Raw genomic sequence first — 22,424 nt, forward strand, 5'->3', positions numbered from 1 at the left:
ATATGTATATACCCTGTACAGACAGACAGACACACAGTGATTACTATACATGGATATATCCTGTACAGACAGACAGACACACAGAGTGATTACTATACATGTATATACCCTGTACAGACAGACAGACAGGGTGATTACTATACATGTACATGTATATACCCTGTACAGACAGACACACAGGGTGATTACTATACATGTACATACCCTGTACAGACAGACACACAGAGTGATTACTATACATGTACATACCCTGTACAGACAGACACACACACAGAGTGATTACTATACATGTATATACCTCTATCCTGCAAGATCGGTAGCTGATCCTTCCCTTGTCATTAAAGCTACATTGTATAATGAAGTCATTCTTTTCGATTTTCTCCAGTTTGGAAAAATTATAACTAAAGACCAGATGCAGTTGGAGTTAATGGTTGATTTATTGAGCATTGCTATGGCATAAAACTACTAATGTATAACAATGAAAATCAGTATTCTGTCAACCAACTCTTGAAAGTAGAATTCTACTTATATTTATCATTTACACTTACTTCAAATACATGTACATCTCAAAATACTTGTATCATGTCCATGGTAAAAAGTTACAAAACATGAAAGTTCCAACAATAAAATATATTAGAAAATAAGCCAAAATTAATTTTGTGATCATTGTTTGCTGCCGGAAATCCAGTATCTGGTCTGTGACGATATTTTTCATTGAATGCTGGATATTCTCTTCAACCTTAGAAATGTCCTCTGAAATTTTCATGACATCATATTCATTCCTAATGGGAACTTTGGTCTTGGTCTCATCTGTTGTGCAGTAGGACACAAACCAGTATAATATTGGTGAGGCTGAGAATAGCATTCTTGTAAGTACCTAGTCATTAAAAATATATAAATCTTGGTTTAAATGGCTGCAAATACACAAACATGGAAATAGCGAGGTCCGTCTGTGACAAAAAACAAGGTCGTCATATTTTCCCATACAAAGTCTATAACCTTTTTAGCTCACCTGAGCTGAAAGCTCAAGTGAGCTTTTCTGATCGCTTTTTGTCCGTCGTCTGTCTGTTAAACATTTACATTTTCAACTTCTTCTCCAAAACCACTGGGCCAATTTTAACCAATGTTGGCACAAATCATCCTTGGGTGAAGGGGATTCAAAATTGTTCAAATGAGGGCCAACCCCCTTATCTAAGGGGAGATAATAGTAAATCAGTAAAAATACACTGAAATTTTTTAAAAATCTTCTCCAGAACCAGTAAGCCAATTTCATTCAAACTTAATGCAAATCATTCTTAGTTGAAGAGAATTCAAAATTGTTCAAATTAAGGGCCAGGTTCTCTTCAAAGGGGAGATAATCACAAAAGTGTAAAAATAGGGTGGGGTCATTTAAAAATCTTCTTCTCATGAACCACTGTACCAGTATAGTTGAAATTTACGTGGAAGTTTGCTGACATAATGGAGATTCAAGTTTGTTCATATCATGGACCCCAGGGGTCGGATGGCACCACAATAGGGGAAACCATAGTTTATATGTATTTATATAGGAAAAATCTTTTAAAATCTTCTTCTCAAGAACCATTGAGCCAGAAGAGTTCAAATTTACATGGAAGCTTCCGGACATAATGCAGATTCAAGTTTGTTCATATCATGGCCCCCGGGGGTCAGGTGGGGCCACACTAGGGGAAACCATATTTTATATGTGTGTATATAGGAAAAATCTTTAAAAATCTTCTTCTCAAGAACCATTGAGCCAAAAGAGTTCAAATTTACATGAAAGCTTTATGACATAGTGCAGATTCAGATTTATTCATATCATAGCCCCCAGGGGTCGGGTGGGGCCACACTAAGTGAAATCATATTTTATATGTGTTTATATAGGAAAAATCTTTAAAAAATCTTCTTCTCAAGAACCATTGAGCCAGAAGAGTTCAAATTTACATGGAAGCTTTCTGACATAATGCAGATTCAAGTTTGTTCATATCATAGCCCCCAGGGGTCGGGTGAGGCCACATTAGGGGAAACCATATATTATATGTATTTATATAGGAAAAATCTTTTAAAAATCTTCTTCTCAAGAACCATTGAGCCAGATGAGTTCAAATTTACATGATGGCCTCCAGGGGTTGGATGGGGCCACAATAGGGGATCAAAGTTTTACATACTAATATATATGAAAAATATCTTCTTCTCAAGAACCACTGGGCCAGAAAAGCTAATATTTACATGAAAGCTTCCTGACATAATGCAGATTAAAGTTTGTTCAAATCATGGCCCCTGGGGGTTGGATGGGGCCATAATAAGGACAAATGTTTTACATGCAAATATATATGGAAAGTCTTCAGATATGGGTCAAGGTGACTCAGGTGAGTGATGTGGCCCATGGGCCTCTTGTTATTATATACTTTCAATTTTATTAAGAAACTAACAATAATTTTATTTTTAACAATTTCTTTACTGGTTTAACTGAGTAAAAGATGAAAAACACAAAATATTTGAAAACTAGTTCCGGCTTGTGTATTGATTGTGATGTAACGTTTGCGGGACGGAATGTTTCCGGGCATATATCATGTGATATATGCCCGCAAACTTTTAAAGAAAAAAAAGAGATGAAATTGAAAGTATATAATAATGCTATATATTCAATAGAACCGAAATCTTTATTTCAATTTTATCAATGACTATGGTTAAAGTTACATACAAAACTATAGCATATTTTTACAATATTAAAAATGAAATTTTCAGATTTGAAGCTAATATTACTTTTAAGTAGTAGGTCATTTATGTAAAATACGGTACAAATTTTGATGCACCAGATGCACATTTTGACAAATAATGTCTCTTCAGTGATGCTCAAGCCATAATTTTTGAAATCCAAAATAACAATAAACTTGTAAGCGCTAAAAGGAAAAACAGAGTGCCAAAGACTGGAGTCAAATTCGTCTAAGGATCAGAGTTATTTTATCTCTCATTAAATACTGTATATGTATTCATTTTAGTAGGACTTAAGCACCAGCTTCAACTGCTATTATGGTGTGTTGAAATGAAAAACTCTCTTTCAGCATTATTGCACTACACCATAAAAACCACAGCACTAATTCACAAAAATATTCCAAACAGAGTACTAGCTTCAGTTGTGCTAAATTTTAAACATGCTAAATTAAGTTTACACAAATAACATATATTGTATATACATTGTATATTGTTATGTTAACAAAAATTTCTGCACATACCTGAATATGAACAAACATCAACCCAAACACCGTCAGTGCCAGCATATGAACAACATAAGGAAGAAGTCGAGGATTGCTCCATAAACATCTGCATCCATCATCATTTTTCTTTAGACTAGACATGTCTGATTTGATCCCAAGTGTCCAGCATGCCTTTTTGTTCCACATGTAATAGCACACCACACAACTGATGCTGGTCACAGTCCCTGGCATTGCCAGCAAAAAGTTTGGAATTTGTTTAAATTCATAATATTTCATAAATCCTACACCCCAGTGAGTACTTTGTACATCAATGTATGATAATGGAATGGTAAAATTACACCATGGTGGCACTCTCTCTCCAATTATATGATAACCTCTTTCTAGTCCATAGTCAACTAAATATTTAGGAATGTCTAATAATTCACTGATGTCAGTTTTACAAAACATTGTATTGATGTAATAGAATTGATATAAAATAAATGGTACTGAGAACAAAAATATGAGAATGAGTAGGTATATCAAACGAAATATCATGAAGCTGATAAAAGTGAAAAATCTGAAAGATGGTGTAATACTTTTTCCATCTGGCTTAGATACACCTGATAAGAAACTTGTGATAATCATTACCATGAAAATGAAACTATCATAAAGTATAAATCCAAGATTGAGCAATCCATTAGATCTACACAATGAACCTAGTGCAAACAGAAACACAGCCGTTACCTTTCTGTTGCTTTCAAAATTAAGAAGTCCATAAATCACAAAACAAAAATACAAAATTTCTGAATAAAAAGCCAACATAAATATACTGGCAGGGTTTATACAAAACAAGAGACAAGCTTTGTATGCCGTATAAGTGTTGCCTAAAACATTCTTACCTAGTCTGAACAACAGTTTCACAGTTAAGATAAACACAAAAACATTGAAAATTACTGCTGAAATCATTAACACGTTTTTGTATGTCAACATGAATTGCAAAGGATAACACAAAGTGTTTGCAACAATTCTAATCAGAAAAGGAAACATTGGGAAAAATGCTAGACTGTTTTCATATATATAACCATGCTCCGATACGTGCATGAAGTAAACTGCATCCCAACGATTCAGTCCACCTAGCATTGTTTCGACAACTTTGTCCAGAATTCCACTCGACATGTTGGTTGAGGGATTAAAAACATCAGCATCATGGTCAGGGATTAGAATGTTGAATATAATCTGAAATTTAAAAAACACCACGTGTAATCATTCAGTACTACCGTATTCAACCCTTGTAAGCGCCCTGGGATTTTTTTTACAACTCTCAAAAATTAAGAGCCCCAATACAGTACGACTTACCTTATACCGGTAAGAGCTAATATAACTTTGTGTATTTAGATACAGTACGACTTACCTTATACTGGTAAGAGCTAATATAACTTTGTGTATTTAGATACAGTACGACTTACCTTATACTGGTAAGAGATAATATAACTTTGTGTATTTAGATACAGTACGACTTACCTTATACCGGTAATAGCTAATATATCTTTGTGTATTTACTATGTTGTTTTGATGATTTAAAATCATAAATCAATGAAGAAGACCTGAGATTACAATGTATATCATCATAAAAGAAAATATAACAATAACTTATTTAGAATTTGATACTTATTTAAACATTTCTCAAAGTCAAAATTTCACTCTAAATAGCTACCCCCCCCCCCCCCCCCCCCTTTTCCAAACTTTCTAAGATCTGAGGGTGCTCAACAGGATGAAAGCTGGATTTGTGATCACATTAGGGTCTTTGTTGATCATGTGCAAGGCATACCGGTATTTACAAAATGATTTCCAATTTTCATGAAGTAGAGGCCTGCTATTGAGAAGTAATTGTTCAACAATGCTGAAATGGTCTAAGACAACCAATTCACATTTACTCTATATACTCATCATACACCAAAATATTGGTCTTCTTTAATTGTTGTCAATTTATGCTTCAGTTTTTGGTTGTTTTTTTTTAATTTGTTGATTTGCAGATCCACTAATTTTTTTTTCAACATTTAGAAGAAAAAACAAGATGTGTTTGTGAAACACAAATGCCCCCGATAATGGCCAATTCCGAAGATGGCCAAGGTCACAAGGGCAAATATCTTGGTACCAGTAGAAAGATCTTGTCAAAAGAAATGCTCATGTACAATATGAAAGCTCTAATATTTACTTATTTAGCAAGGTTAAAGTTTTCAAAAAGTAGGTCAAACTCCAAGGTCAAGGTCACGGGGTCAAAAATGTTGGTACCCACGGAAAGGTCTTGTCACAAGGAATACTCATGTGAAATATCAAAGCTCTATCACTTACTGTTCAAAAGTTATTAGCAAGGTTAAAGTTTCAGACAGAATGACAGAATTACAAAATGACAGGACAAAAACAATATGACCCCCAATCTTCAATCTCGGGGGCATAAAAATAAATTAAACATGAGGCCCATGCGCCTAGAATCACTCTTTTGATACATTGTAGAACAGGCAAAAATTCTCACTAACCAAGATTCATCAATTAACAAAGTTTGATGATGTTAAGTCAAATAGTACCTGAAAACTTAAATGTAACTGTCCAAAAGTAGGTCACGATGACCTACTTTAGGTCGACACACTGAAGACTCAAGATGCATCAACTGACAAGTCAAATAGTATTCAAATATAGCCGTCAAATTCCAAAAGAAGGCCACAGTGACCTACTTTTTGGTAGACACACTCCGAAGACTCAAGATGCATCAACTGACAAAGTTTGATAGTTGAAGTCAAATAGTATCTGAAATATTCAGATATAAACGTCAAATTCCAAAAGTAGGTCACAGAGACCTACTTTTTGGTCAACACTCTTTGAAGACTCAAGACCCATTAACTGACAAAGTTTGATGATTGTAAGTCAAATAGTATCTGAAATACTCAAATATAGCCGTCAAATTCCAAAAATAGGTCATGGTGACCTACTTTTTAGTCAACACACTCTGAAGACTCAACATGCATCAACTGAAAAAGTTTGATAATTGTAAGTCAAATAGTATCTAAAATATTAAAATATAGCCGTCAAATTCCAAAAGTAGGTCACGGTGACCTACATTTTGGTCAACAAACTATGAAGACTCAAGATGCATCAACTGACAAAGTTTGATGATCCTAGCTTTCATACTGTCCAACATATGCATCTAAAATTGAAAATGTGAAATTTGAATGTCTGCAAAATTCAAAAAGTTGGTCACTGTGACCTACTTTTTTATAAATATGTTTTGAGGCCTCTAGACACATCAACTTACAAGGTTTGATGATTCTAAACCTCTCGGTATCTGAAATAACAACCTAAAATGTATTCATAAATGATTAGCCATAAAATTCAGAAAGTAGGTCATGGTGACATACTTTTCACATGACGCACTTCAAGGTCCCATGATCCATCAACTGACAACTTTTGATGATCATAGGCTCAAAAGTATCCAAGATAGACATCAAAATCCATTTAATAATAATTACCTGCGAAATTCAAAAAGTAGGTCACCATGACCTACTTTTGAGACAATATGATATTAGGTCATAAGACACATCAACTGACAAAATTTGATGATCCTAGTCCTTATACTAAGCAAAATATCAAAGTTTTAACAAAACAAAATTTAAGGTCAACTTTGAAGTGACCTTGAGACCACACCCTTTGCCCAAGGATGATGCCTTGAACAATTTTTTATCTACAACCTATCCTCATCCTTATGCATAAGTTTGGTGATAATTTGCCAAGTGGTTCTTGAGATAAAGATTTTTTAGCAACCACTACTTTTGTTTGCATTTTCCCAATTATCTCCCCTTGTTAAAGGGTCACAACCCTAGTTTTAGTACAAATGAAAGCCCTTGGGCCAAGGATACCCTGTGACAAAAATTGGCCAAGGGGTTCTTGAGATATAGCCCTTTTTCCAAAAAGTTGACGCACACCGCACGCCAGACATATGGCTCAGAAGAGCTAAAAACCCTCCAACTGAAATCAATACTCTCTAAACAAGACACCCACATGCCTTAAAAGTCACCTGAGTACCAAATTTGGATATTGTCATAATCATTAAACACAAAAATAATGTCATAATACATGAGAGTAAAGGAGATTTATGCTACGGAAATACATACAGAAAAAGATTGAATACATTTTCACTTATATATATAGCTATATTGGCCCAGCTTCCTATATCTGAACCTCTGATCAAGCCCAGGGCAAAGCATTTCACAATTTGAGCACATGTAGGTTAAGGATTCATGGACATCATAACCATGCATTCAGTTTATCTTCCACTACTCACAGTAACTGTGGAAGTGAAGAAAAGAATAGAATGCATTTTAGCTGTATATGGCCATATTGGCCCCATCCTAGGGCCTAAACCTTTAACCAACATGCCATGATTTTCACAACTTAGGTAGAGAGCCTCATGGACATCATGACTATACATTTAATTTGTCTCATACATATGTGGGAAAAGAAGATTTTATAAGATTTAAGAATCTCACTATATAGCCATATTGGCCCCACCATAGGGCATGAATCCCTAACCCAGAGATCATGAATTTCTTAATTTAGGTAGAGAGCTTCATGGACATCATAACCATAAATTTAGTTACTGATGTCAGTGTAGAGAAGATTTTCTAAGATTTAATATACCTTTACTGGTCCCACCCTTGAGACTGAACCCATGAACAATGAACCATGAATTTTTACAATTTTGTTAAAGGGCTTCATGGACATCATAGCCATGCAATTTGCTTTTTCTCCCACATGTGGGAGTAGAGGAGAAGATTGAATATTTGACATTTTATTTGCAATTTTGGCCTCACCTATGAGACCCGAGGGGGGGGGGGGGGGGGCTAATATAATAAATTTCACGAGTTACATTCCTCTTATCTTAAAGAAGCTTCACACCAGAAATCATAACTTTTTCAAGGAGTTAAATTGTAAAATTGTTCATGGACCTGTGTCCTGGACCTAATGTGGCGAAGGTCTGTTTCGAGACGCAGTTAAATTATTTTAACTACTCTCTGATCTGTCCCAATATTTTCTCAAGAGTTGTTCTGCAGCTACGCCATATCTAAAGGGCCAGCATAATGTTGTTCCATGCAAAAATATCTGTATTGTAATTCTAAAATGTTCTATTTTTGTAAACCTGTGAATACCTGCAGGATTGTTAAAATGCATCGTGTTTGAACAGCAAAGAGTAAAAGTTTACTCTCTAGTTTCACATTGGCAGCCATGTTAGGTAATGAGCCAAACTGTGTTTGGTATAAACAATTTGATTGGATAAAATAAAATGCCACTCGGCACGCCTCGAAGTTTGAGGTAATCCACCTCGGTCGATTACAGTTACCGGAATCTGCCAAAGTTTGCCGAATGCTGAGGTTAGAGGTTAAGCTAAGACATCGCGGAATCCGCCAATCTCTACCCAGAGTTATCGTTCCCGCTACGCTCCACTAATGTGTTGTAGCGCAGCGTAATACGCCCTCTGGTGAGAGATTGGGAATCCTCTTGTGCAATCGTAACTACTCGGCTATTTCCGTGAAGGATAATTTTATCGCTCGCGGAAATGGCCGAGTGGAATGCTGTTTACAATGGAAAGGCTAAATGCTAGTAGCTGAAAATGCTAGTCGCTGAAAATTGTGATTGAATGTTTCTGATACATGTATGTTGTATATCAAGGAGCAAAGCTATGCATACATATATTGTTTTATGAATAAGTAAAAGTTTAACGTTTCATTAAATTGGTATGCACTTTAACTTACATGTACTTGCGTCTGGCACATTAATCTTATTGATAGCTCGATCAAGCAAATTTAATGTAAGTACATCTTTTTAATTTTTGTATTAGGCAAAAATTCTTGATTTGGTAATATACAGAATCACCCTTTTACCTCATCACCTTGAATGAGTTCCAAGTGTGTGTTGAGAAATCGTAAGCGGTTTTTAAAAAGTTGATTTTTTGAAGTATTTTTCAACTATTATCTGTTACACTCTGAATGTATGGGGTCAGTTATATATAAAAACAAGATGTTTATAGTTACCTGTCACAAAATAATGATTAATAATTCAAGTTTATGTGCAGATGTACGAAAAGTATTCAAGCTAGTCATTCATTGACAAAACAAATTTTCCTAAACGTGCTAAGTTTCAACACATTTTGTTGTATTTGCATTAATGTTTCACTACAGGATGTAGAATTCCATAATACTTAAAATTAAAAATTTCGTTTGCAATACCAATTTTGTAATTCAAATATGTTGTTCTGATTTTATATCAAATGAATTATCGTTAAATGCAATAATAAAAAAAAAATGTATGATTTATATTAGTAGTTGTAATTTGTAAAGAATTGAAAGTAGTATAAAGTAGTATATGTTTATATATACATATAATAAGGTTGCTATTTTTTCTCTACAGATACCCAGAAGAAGCAGTGCATGATGAAAGGGAAGGGGAAAACTGCCAATGACAAAGACTGTCCTCTGCAGTTCCCTGATCTTGAACCAGTGGATCATGTCACGCAATGTTCCAAGTACACCCATAGTATGTGCAAGTTTGTTGTAGAGAGTTATTGTAAACTATATGAATAAACATATATGTATGATTTCTTATACATACCAAATATTGAGGCAATGAATCGAATATTGAATGGAGCATTTATATTGAACAGTATTGATATTTCGGTGAATAGTTTCGGCCCTACAGGTTGGATTGGGTGAAACAGTATGCCCATTCCATTCTGTCAAGACATAGCATCCTCTCTGCCTAGAGCACATATTCTTTTGTTTTTAATTATCATCTGTATGAATAAAATTTTCTGTAATAACATTTCGATTCTGAGTGGATAAGAAACTTCTCGCACAATATTGAAATTAGCATTTTGAATACAACAAATAATCCGGGAAATAATACTGTGCTTTAAGGTACAATTTTAGGTAATCTAAGTCACTTTGTGATTTTTCGTCAACACCCGTTGTCTAGCTGTTATCTATCTTGCAGTAGCATTTGAACTCAATCAACTTTTTGTATGAAAGTACATGGCCAATTCTCATCAAACTTGGTATGGAACATCTTTGAGGTAAAGGCAACTACTGCACCCATTTAAATTTAGGGATGGGGTCAAAACGATAAGAACGATCTTTCAGAATGTTCTTCTTTACTAAGTGATATCTAGCAGACAAACTGTGTATAGTCATGATGGGTAAGAATGTCTCTAGCATGTGGAACTCATGGCACTTGGGTCAGGGATTCTTGTGCTAGAGTGGACTTATGATTCATATAATGAAAATGCACTTTTGTTTTAAAATATTTTTCTTATCAAATTGATACTTATGGGTCAGGGGATCTTCTTTACCTAGGGACAGACAGCACCAAATATGAGCAAAGATGCATAGATCTACCCAACTTGTGAAATTTGTGGTCCCTGCATCAGGTTCTGGTGCTAGGATGGGCTTTATGGTTCATATATAGTGAAGATGCATAAATTCTTTAAAAATCTTTATCTATTGCTTGAAGAAAAACTATTATATGCATAATTAATTATGAAAATCATGGTGCCCTCAACCAAAATTGTGAAATTCTTTATCCCTGGGCCAGGGGTTTTTACTATACGGTGAAGTCCAATTGGGTATCAAGTGAAAATGTATTTGATATTTAGATATTTTTACCTGCATGTATTGTTAAGAAATACTGTGTGCATGCTAGTAAAAACATGTAGCTGTCTAGGAAAATAGTAGACTTCCCTACTCCTTTGTCAGGAGTATCAGGCTTTAGGGTGGGGCTCAAATGGAGATACAGTAAAAATGCATATAATCTTTGAAATTGTCATTTTACTTCTGTGCCTTGCGAATAAATACTGTATGCATGGTTATAAAACATATAGCTGGTTGCCCGTACTGAGTTTACCAACTCCTGGGCCAGTGGTTCAGGCTCTAGTGCAGAGCTAAATAGGTAAAATAGTGATGATACGTTTTATCTACTAAATTCATCCTCTTCTCATGGGAGCTTTGTGACAAAATACTTGTCTAAGATCAGTGAAAATACAATACATTAGTACATGAATTATTTTTTAATTGCTCTTTCACTCTTGGACATTGAAATAACTGAGTCGGGAAAGCTTTGGACAATTTATTTTTAAAAAATAATTAACATCTTGTTTGATTAACTTGTTCATTGAAAGAATGTTGCATGTTACTTAGGTGACCATGAAGGCCCATGGGCCTCTTGGTTTGGTTTTTTTTAGTTTCTGATTCACATGCTTCTCTGAAAGCCTTTGGTGTTTTATTCTTCATAGTTCTAACACGATCTGAAGAAGATGGTATTGGAGTTGAGGAGCTGGATGCCATTCAGTCCGACCTGGAAACTCTGTTAGCAGCTGCAGGTCTCAGACTAAAACAGTTGGAAAATGAGAAACAAATCCTTGTTAACTGGGCAGACAAGAAAGACATCAAAGGTTTCAAATCTAGCAAGGTACACAGCACTGTATTTAGAACTAAGACTCATCTGCCAGAGAGAGATGGATTATGTATATAAGATCTCCCGTGGTTTGATATGATTTGTATTCAACAAACTGTGTGAAAGGCTTGGGGATAAAAAAACACACGATGAGTTGGATATAAATCATATCAGACCACAAACCATGGGAGATTATTTTTATCACATGTCAACCCCGCAACCCCCTCCTGGTATTACCGTTCGCACTTGAAAGCCACATAACATTCTGTAGCTATGTCACTATTACGCATAAAGAAAAAATGTCTACTACAATACACAAACAAAAATCATGTTTGAGAAGATTTATTTTCAATTGTTAAATGAAATTAAATTAGAGTAATTTTTTTTTACAATATCAACATTTTGCTCTTTAATTGTACTATTTCATTGCTGTTTTATATCAAGTCAGTCATCTGTGTTGAAGTTGTAGATCACACACAGTCTTTTTTTTTGGATGACGAATTTGAATCATTTTGGATGTTTACGATTATTTTTCCATCAAAAATGTTCCCATTCACAAGGTTTTGGTCTCCTGCTGTGTCATTTATTGTCAGTGATTTTTTTTGTTTTTCAAACTACTACACATCCTTTTGAATTGGGAAAAATTAGCGACATTTTCCTCAAATTGGGAAAAATCATTCATAGTAAATCAAAATGGTAAAGATGCATAAAATAACCAAATAAAAATTTTTTTTGTTTGATGTTTATTTCAGATCTGATTTAAAATCATAAAATAAATCATTATTTAACATTAAATATGTATTGGAAGTCACACCTTGTATAGATATTATTTACTTTTTCTAAGAAATACTTATTGTCTAATTTCATAAACAAAATAATAAATTATTAATTCACCAGCATTTGTACCCATAATCTTGTAAATATTATATTAATAATCAAGTTTCCAGAATGTCTCTCCTGTTTGTATTTTTCGGATTTTTAGTAAAACCCTATACTGTTGGCCACTTCCTGTTATTAGCCTGACCCTACATATAATGGCGGTCAAACTAAATTGTCAACAATATGTATTTGGAAACTATATACTTAGCTGCATATCTGCTTATATGGATGCCTCTATTGTTTTACATATTCTTTACAAAACCTTTGCAATTAGATTTATCATTGGGTCAATTGCTGTCTGACGTGTCTCATACCGATTGTTAAGCCGTTCTTGGCACACTGATTTTGACTGCGGATAACTCCGTTTACCTGATCAGGATATAGGGCTCACGGCGGGTGTGACCGGTCGACAGGGGATGCTTACTCCTCCTAGGCACCTGATTCCACCTCTGGTGTGTCCAGGGGTCCGTGTTTGCCCAACTATCTATTTTGTATTGCTTGTAGGAATTATGAGTTTGATCACTGTTCGTTATCTTCACCTTTCATTTAGCAGTGGGTGATCAAAAGTTGTCATTTGTCTCGCCCACTTATTGAACAGATTTTTTTGGGGAATTATTCATAACAAATCACATCCTGTTTTCTATTTTATGCACACTTTAAAATGCCTGTCTGACGATAACAACAAAATAGATCCGTGTTGGATATTTTAAAATGCCTGTCTGACGATAACAACTAAATAGATCCGTGTTGGATATTTTAAAATGCCTGTCTGGCGATAACAACAAAATAGATCCGTGTTGGATATTTGCATCAGAATGACAGGTGATTGAGACATGTGGTATTATATACTGGGGGTAGCAAATCCTAACATCTTTCATGCCTGAATTTTATGAATCTGGTGCTTATAAGGCTGATATAAGTGGTGAGTCTGAGAGTGTCAGTGATACAGGAGAGTCTCTCTGTATGTGAAAGACTTCAAGATATTAAGTGTTAGAAGTATCAGTAATTGTCGGTAATTGATATTTATATTTTTACCTGTCAAAATTCTTGAGAATGTTATTGAATGCAATAGGGGTAGCATGTGTGTATCAACAAACATTGCGGTATCTTTCAGCCTGAAACTCCTGTTTCTGGCAAAAGAGGCAAAGTAATTGAAGACAAACCGAATAAGAAATTTAAAGGCTCAGAGAGCGGCAAAGGATCACATCCGACTCCTCCCGGTCCAGGGAGACCAAAAAGTAAAATTGCTCAGGTGAGTGTAGGCAGTAGGTCTAAGATTTATTTCAAAATTTAAGTAGACCTGCAAACATTGTAGAATGGGTTTTATTGATATCTTTGTGAAATTTCTAGACAAAAGCCCAGGAATTGGACTTCTCAGCAGATTCACCATTAGATTTACCTCGGCTTCCGAAGAATGATGCTGTCAATCGATTCTGGGCCTCAGTGGAGCCCTACTGTGCAGATGTCACAAATGATGATATCAAAGTCCTGGAGGATATTCTCACTAGTCATGATGAAGAGGCTGACTACTTCAGAGTTCCTCCCCTTGGAAAACATTACGCAGAGAAATGGGCGGAGGAGGACCTGTTGGAGGAACAGAGAGATGGTATGGTGGGATATTTTGGTCAGATCTAATGAGATTAGATGTTTAGTGGGGGGGGGGGGGGTGTTATATTGGAAACATGCAGATAGCATTTAAGCTGAAATAACATTTTATTTTGGATTTGATTGAAAAGACTAAGTGTTTGCATATGTAGTTTTAAGGTTGAATGAGTTCTAACTTAAGATTGAGCTTTACGCTTGTAATTTGTAATGAATTTATTTTTAAAGTATGTGAAATTTTGCTCTGCTGACAGTAAAAATAATGATTCTTTAAGGGAAGGCTGAATCATTAAGCATGTATCTAATACTCTTGATTATTATTTAAACCAGGATCTAAAATGATGGACAAAAGAAGAGGGCAATACAACAATAACAACAATAGTTTGAGTAATTCCAATGATGCAACAACTTTACTTAAGAAAGCAGAACAAAGGTACTTCATTTAGATTTAAGAACTATAATATCTATAAACCAAACTAATAAAAAAAAATAAAGGAAACAAGTAAGAGGGGAAAAAAAGAGGATAAGAAAAGCAGCATGTACTTGAACATATTTTTTTTCCTTTTATTGAAGATCATGATATTTGAGTATTTTGATACAGAGTACAGCAAAATTGGTTTTTAGAATTTCTCCAACTTCATACAGTAATCTTTCAATCACACTTCTTCATGAGCTTAAGGATATGAAGTTAAATTTTGTTATATTTTAGAATCAAATTTATAGCTATGATTTTATTTCTAAAACACAAGAACTTTTTCAAGGAAGTAAGGTGTATGTTAGTGAATGATTCACATTTTCTGATGAAAATTTGTAGTAATGTGGAGGAATCCCCCTTCGGGCCTCTGACTCAGAGACTGGTGTCAGCTCTAATTGAAGAAAACATCATGACCCCTATGGATGACACCATGAATGAAATCACAGGAGGAAAAGGTAAAATGTACCCCAATAAAACCTCTGTAGGTTATGAAACATGAGAAAGACAAGTCAAAAATTGATAATTTACAGAATCTCCAGAGGAAGCACCTGCCATCTCACCACGAGTTTTAGCCAAACAGCTAAATATTGGTAACCCCGCTCACCTGGAGAAAAGAATTAGAAAGGAGCTAGAAGAGCAAGGTAAACTGCATGCAAGATTTCTTTCACTGTGTTGTGGAGAGCATAAGATTCTACAGTATGATAGATCATATCAAACTGGGATCTAAATTTAATCCAGATTGGAAAAAAAAATTAGTGCATTACACTGCATTCATTTAAAAAGTGACTCAAAGTGCAATCATTGGCTGTCTGTGAAATTGTGTCTTGTCATAACGTTGTAACAGAAACATCAGATGATCATGCATACTTGACACATAAATAAGACAGTGTGCATTTACTCAAAGTTATAGTGATTTCACATAATGATAGTTAGGACCTGCACCAGCATTTCATTCTTAAAGGGACTGATTCACGATTTCCCCCAAAATTTTGTTTTTCACTTTTAATGATCAAAATCTACTGTCAAATATGTTTAAAAGATTTCACATAAAAATTAAGGTTATACATTATCACAGAAGCTCAGTTTAGGAAGTTTATTATTTGTTTTGTAAACAAAGATTGTGGTACGTTATTGTTTACGAAATTTTCAAAAGAAATGGATATTGATCAAAGTTTATCATATCTTTCACATTTCAACCATTCTTTTGGTAAAATCATCTAAAAGATAAAATTTGTGACTCTGCAGAATTAAGATGCTTTATATTACAAAATCAATATTTCACTTGTTTGTTTGTTTACATAAAAAGACTCGAGTCTTTGTTTACATAACACAGATTTAAAGCTAAAATATTGCTTTTATTCTTACATTCAGAAAGTCAAAATTTTGGCTGTCAACATTAAATGAATGATATTTTTAATGTTTAACATCAAAAATGAAAAACATTTTTCTCAAAAATCGTGAACCAGTCCCTTTAAGGTCACAATGACTTGTAGAGAATTTTGAAATTTGTGCCTTTGTTAGAAAGCATTATTAGATGCTCATCTAAACACGAACTCATGTAGTAGATGTCCACAGGATCGATAAAAATGACTTGTCTACAAAACAAACATTCAGTTCTTATAAATAAAAAATGGGCAATTATATCATTTACTGAACATGAAGTCTATCAATTTATATATTTATATAAAATACATTTTATAACCCATTACGCAAGCCACGGCTGAAATGTACGCTTCTCTTTCAGCCGTGGCTTGCGACGATGTTTATAACCATAAAATGCATGGCACTATACAGTATTCACTATGACATACTGTAAAACCCGATGACAATGAAAATGCTAATAATAAATTTATATGCTTATAGTGAAATGATTTTCATTCCCTGTCTCCATGATTTACTGTAATCATAAAGCAGGAAAATGTATGCCAAAGAGTATTATTATGTCACCCCTCTTCAATGGGGGGGGGGGGGGGGGGCATTGTTTTTGTACCTTTCTGTACTTGAAACTTTGTACAGTGCTTCACTGCCATTTGTAGATGTGCATATTGTCAGGACATGAGGATCCAATTATTTTCCTAAAAGTTATAGTGGATCTAAGAGGGTTTTATGATGTAAAATAGCTTGTGAACACCTCGTATATGGCTTGTAACAGGAAGGGAGAAAATGCAACAGACTAGACTGGGATTCGAACCCCCGCCCCCTGAATCTCTAGTCAGGTACTCTACCAACTGAGCTATCTGGCCACCGGTGATCGAACCCGGCTGACCGCTACAGGCTTATCCAATAGACTTGAAACTTTGTACAATGCTTCATTGCTATTTCAATGTTTGCAGATGTGCATATTGTCAGGACAGGAGGATCCAATTGTTGTCCTTAAAGGTCTAGTGGATCTAAGAAGGGTGGAGGGTGTAAAATAGCTCATGAACACGTCTCCTCCTATATCGCTTATCTGAAAGCCTTGAAATTTTGTACAATACTTCATTATCATTTGATGATGTTCACATTGCTCTGACCCAGGGATCTAATAGTTTTCTACAATGTACAGTGGATCAAACATGTCAAAGAGGAGTGTTTTATAGCTTTTTTTTTTTTCATGTACAAGGGTATGTGCACTTTTATACTGGTACTTTAGCATACCCGGTAACAGTCATTATTTTTGTCATCTCAATATGAGTGATAAATTCTCAACAAGATGTAAAACAAACAAACAATAACCTGTAACTCTTGTATACTGTCTTTCTGGAGAGTTCATGAAATGTGAAAACAACTGCAAATATTTACACAACTGCATATGAGACTACAAAAATACACAAGTTGCAAGATAAAAAAGTTTGGGCAATAAGACGCAAGTATTTGTGGTGCAGAAGTGAAAAATGTGATGCTGAAACATGAGGATTATATCATATGGAGAAGGTTAGAGAGGGGGAAAATGTAGATTTTGCATGCTATAAAGCATATCTCTGTTACAATGATATAATGTCCATACTTGACAGAAGTCTTTCTTATGACTGGAAGATATGTCGTGTTTCTAAATTACATGTATAATATGGTACTTTGAGAAAATTATAGTAGGAGCTGTGAACTTTGACCTTTGTGTATGGCATGTTCCTAGACCTAGGCCAGCTTGACATTGTTAAAATAACTAGGAAAAAAATTTGCAAAATTCTTGTTTAGGCCAAATCTTTGTATTAAACATAAATAAAAGCCATACTCATACTTGAACCAAAGATTGTTTTTGACAAATTGTATAAAATTTGTAGATTCTCTTTCAAGTTCATTTATAAAGTCACAGGAATTAGAATTCTGGTGTGAAAGTACTTGTGTGTTATGCAAGGAATGTAGTCCTATGAGTGTGGCAAATCTTCAGTATTTCAAATATAACATATCTTGGATGCTAGTTTGTTTATGAAAACACAACAGACAAGGCTCACAATCAAACTCAAATAAATTACTCAAATTCTGTTGTACAGATGTATGCTTATTAATACAGGTGTATGCTTATTAATACAGGTGTATGCTTATTAATGTAGGTATACTGGACTTGGAGGATAAAGTAGAAGATAACCCTGATGATGAAATCTTAACAGAACTCCGACAGAAGCAGCAGGAACTGAAGGCAATCAGTCACTATGTAGTGTCCGTCACCAAAACAATGCTGGAGAAAGCGAGAGAGGAAGTCAAAAAACAGGAAATGAAAAAGAAGCTGGCCACGGCAGATGCTGAAGTAATGTGTTCAGGAAAAATTTTGATTATATAATTTTACAATCCAGATTGCATTTGGTTGTCGTTGTCAATCGTGCATTAACAATTGAACATTTTTAACTTCTTCTTGATACCTACTATTCCATTTCTTTTCAAATATGGAATGCAGCATCTTTGGGACAAGAGGGACATAAATTGTCAATTTCAGGACTCCTGCACCCTGTGGCCCTAGGGGTGGGGCAAAAATTACCAAAAATTAACCAATTTTCAAAAATTTTCTTCTCAAAAACAGCACTTGTGTAAGAAAAACTAAATGTATAGTGATGTAGAGTAGGAAGGCCTCTACCAAAATTGTAAATTTCATAATCCCCGGGGTAGAGGATCTGACCTCAGGGCAGGGCCAAACTTAGTATATAGTGTTTATGTGTAAAACACTTAAATAACATCTTCTTTAGTACTATTGATACTAAATTGAAACTAAATGGATATTTAGAAAGAGCAGGTAGTCCTTTACCAAAATTGTAAATTTGATGATCCCAGGGTCAGGGCTTTGGTATCAGGGTGGGGCCAAAATGGTCAGTTATTAAATGTGTGAACAATAGAAAATTTTAACTTCTTTTTGATAACTTCCATTCCAATTCTTTAAAAATTTGGTATGCAGCATCTTTGGGACAATGGGGACATAAATTGTAAATTTCAGGATGCCTGCACCCCCAGGGCCTTAGGGGTGGGGCAAAAACTGTCAAAAATTGGCCAATTTTCAAAAAATCTTCACTAAGAAAAACTAAATGCATAGTGCTATAGTGGAGGAAGACCTCTACCAAAATTTAAACTTTCAGGATCCCCAGGGTAGAAGTTCTGGCACCAGGGTGGGGCCAAACTTGGTATATATTGTGTATATGTGAAAAACATATAATTGATATCTGCTTTAATGCTATTTTACTAAATTTAAAGTAAATGGATATTTATCAGTATTAGTCCTTTACCAAAATTGTAAATTTCATGATTCTAGGGTGTAAGGGTTTGGTTTCAGAGTGGTGCCAAAATTATCATAATACTTTGAAGGACTTCTTTAAGTTTGCTGATATCTCATAAAATCTATTAAAATGCATATTTAGGAATAGCAGCAAATGATTGATGTACAAAATAATGGTGAATTTTGCAACCCCAGAGTTTTGACTCTAGGATGGGTCCAAATTAGTTTAATGTTAATACATTTATTATGTAAAGCCTTTCATCAGTGTACACATGCACTTTTTAGGGCATTGAAGGTTTAAGAACACATATTGTTTTATACTGTTGCTGAACATTAGAATTTAGCTTAGATATTCAGAACAGGAAATTTTTTCTAGATTTTTAGCCCTTGGGACTAGTGATACTTTTAACTAGTACTCAGGTGACCGATAACGCCTGTGGGCCTCTTGTTAATAACAACAACAACAAAAACCTATTATTTCCCACTGTAGAACCACCTCACCATGTCACTGCATTGATTTTGAATGTGTTCATTAAATTTAGTGTACTGTAGAAGATTAAATTTACAACCCTTCTAAACTGTGTTTTATAGGTTTTGGAAGCCTACAGAAAAGTTCAGGCAACCAGACAGAAAAAGAAGACCCCAACAAAGAAAGAAAGAGATTCTGCATGGAAAGCGATCAAAGAAAGGGAGGCAATCAAGCGTCAGATTGAGGGAAAGTTCAAGTGACTGTAAAATTACAGTGAATGTGACATTCTAAAAAATCTTGATAACATGAAAGATGTTCAGGGAAAAGAGAAACAAATAAGTATTCTAGAATACTTGATTCAGAGAGCATGCAAGCTCGAATGCTGTACAGTGTATGCAGTTGTTTAAGGCAATTACTTGTTACGTCAAAAGAGAACACCTATTTAAAGAGACACTTGGGTACATTTTGTGATAAATATTGGTAAAAGTAATTTTTCTATAGCTTTCTTTAATTTTGATGCATTGTTGATAGTATAAACTTTGTGAAAATTGTAAGTTTTAAAAGTAAAAATTGCAGTTTTATATTTAAAATTTTTTAAAAATTCTATGGTCCTTAAGAAAAGCAAAGATAATTCCATCTCAATCATTTGGGCAATGTAAATGTTCCCCAGTTTGGAAAACTATGCTTTTCATTTTCAGTTTATGAAAGATAACTTCAGGTAAATCATTACTTGTAAATATGAATCCCTATTGAAGTCTGTTTTGATAGATCGTTACTTCCATTGGCTATTGTTTATTTCACACCATGTGTTCCTTGCTTCAATGTACTACCAATTGGATGTAAATAGAAAATGTGTGATGTAAATGTAAACTAAGTTAACATTCTAACAAGTGTTTGCTGCAGTATTAATGTTCCCAATCTTGTGTGATCACAGTTGATATACAATAAGGCACATGTATCACAAACTATTTAGATGATTTTGCTCTGTAGTGCCAGTTTAAGTGGTGCAAAAATGAACAAAATTCAAATACGTGATATCAAATTGCCTTGTGCCGATACATGTTGGAGCTAACAGGGAGAATGTATGGATGTATGCAGTAATTATAGGAGCCACTGTAAACTTATAGTTTTGTATTTGATTTGAAATTAAATGTTGCATGTGATTTATGATTTAATCATACATGTATTATTGCCAACGTGGTCACTTTTGTGTTGCATTAATTCTATGTCCTACAGTTGTCCAATACATATACTGCACAAATGTTGTATAAAATAAATTTAGTACCATATTTATATATAGGTATTGATATTTTATTTATGTTTTCATGGACTGGACTGATATGTCGTCATTTAAGAAATAAGTTTCAGTTTTTAAAGTACATGTGGGTATGAACTGCAATGCTTCATGCTGGCAAACTTCATGAAGCCGTTAAGATAGGCACACAATATTTACATGTAGCAAGATTCACATGCACATTGTTCTCATCTACAATGAGGAAATGGCTGTCATTACAATTTGTAAAAATATCAAAAGCAAAAACTTTGGATTTGTAAATATTTGAAAATATGCAAAAATTAATGTTTTTCAGCTCACCTGATCTGAAAGCTCCTGTGTACTATTCTGCTCACTCTTTCTTGTCTGTCTGTCCATCCATTTGAAAACTTTCTAATATTTTTTATGTCTACTCCAGAACTACTGGACCAATTTTAATGAAACTTGGCACAAATCATCCTTTGGTAAAAGTCAAAGGAAGAGTCATGTTCCCTTCACAGGGGAGATAATGAAGAAAAGGCAAAAATAGAGTGAAGTCATTTGAAAAGGCAAAACAGGGTGGGGGTCATTTAAATATTTGATCAAGAACCACTGAGCTAGAAAAGTTGAAACTTACATGACAGCTTCCTGACATAATGTGGATTCAAGTTGTTCAAATCATGGCCCCTGGGGGTGGGGTGGGTCATATTAGTGAGAGGGGGGGGGGGGGGGTTCAAAGTTTTACTTATGAAATTATAGTTTTAAAAAAATCTTTGAAATTGGGCCTTAGTATGCGATCAAAGTTATAGCCAAGATCTTTGAAAATCTTCTCGAGAACAACAGGCCTTTGTTTTGTCATGTTGATATGCAAGAATCCCCTGGTAGTGTGGATTCAAGTTTGTTCAAATCATGGCCCCCAGGGTAGGGTGGGGCCACAATATGGAATCAAAGTTTTACAAGGGAATTTATAGGAAAATTCTTCTCAAGAACAACAGCTAGGGCCATGATTGGTCATATTTCTATGCAAGCATCCCTAAGTAGTGAAAATTAAAGTTTGCCCAAAATGTAACCCCGGGGTAGGATGGGCTACAATAGGGGATCAAAGTTTAACATGGGAATATTGGGGTAAACATCTTTAAAAATCTTGGGTGAGTGACGTGGCCCTTGGTCTCTTGTTTCAAAAATAGTAGGGGTGGCAAAATATACACATAACTGTGCTAAAAGAAAAGTAACACAAATGAGAATGTTCTTTTTTACCTCATGAAAGATAGTGTGATATGTACTAGATATATTTTGAATCGTCATTTTCATTAATGAAATGATCATCCTTATAGAATCAATTGATCTGAAAAACTTCAAAAGTAGGATATCTTAGTACA

The 22,424-nt window shown here is 34.6% G+C and overlaps 2 protein-coding genes and 1 long non-coding RNA gene across 3 annotated transcripts; 1 reads left to right on the forward strand and 2 right to left on the reverse strand.

The window, feature by feature from the left end:
- Window positions 1-413: 413 nt before the first annotated feature.
- Window positions 414-8,515, reverse strand: LOC125647913 (GPI mannosyltransferase 2-like). Its single transcript, XM_048874777.2, has 3 exons — window positions 8,396-8,515; window positions 3,234-4,430; window positions 414-877 (listed from the first exon to the last, which is right to left on the reverse strand). The coding sequence occupies exons 1-3, from the start codon at window positions 8,471-8,473 to the stop codon at window positions 581-583; spliced, it is 1,572 nt and encodes a 523-aa protein (XP_048730734.2). The 5' UTR covers window positions 8,474-8,515; the 3' UTR covers window positions 414-580.
- A 259-nt stretch (window positions 8,516-8,774) lies between these two features.
- On the forward strand, window positions 8,775-21,088 carry LOC125646987 (transcriptional adapter 3-B-like). Its single transcript, XM_048873671.2, has 10 exons — window positions 8,775-8,898; window positions 9,654-9,779; window positions 11,530-11,705; window positions 13,684-13,821; window positions 13,920-14,175; window positions 14,502-14,604; window positions 14,986-15,101; window positions 15,177-15,287; window positions 18,177-18,370; window positions 19,916-21,088. Exons 2-10 carry the CDS (start codon window positions 9,674-9,676, stop codon window positions 20,051-20,053), a joined length of 1,338 nt encoding a protein of 445 aa, XP_048729628.1. The 5' UTR covers window positions 8,775-8,898; window positions 9,654-9,673; the 3' UTR covers window positions 20,054-21,088.
- On the reverse strand, window positions 11,350-14,102 carry LOC130046994 (uncharacterized). The gene is made up of 2 exons (XR_008796085.1): window positions 13,969-14,102; window positions 11,350-11,624 (listed from the first exon to the last, which is right to left on the reverse strand). It is a non-coding gene; the product is annotated as an uncharacterized LOC130046994 (long non-coding RNA).
- Window positions 21,089-22,424: the final 1,336 nt, after the last annotated feature.

This window comes from Ostrea edulis, chromosome 6 (genome assembly GCF_947568905.1).
Source record: "Ostrea edulis chromosome 6, xbOstEdul1.1, whole genome shotgun sequence".
Lineage (NCBI taxonomy): Eukaryota > Metazoa > Mollusca > Bivalvia > Ostreida > Ostreidae > Ostrea > Ostrea edulis.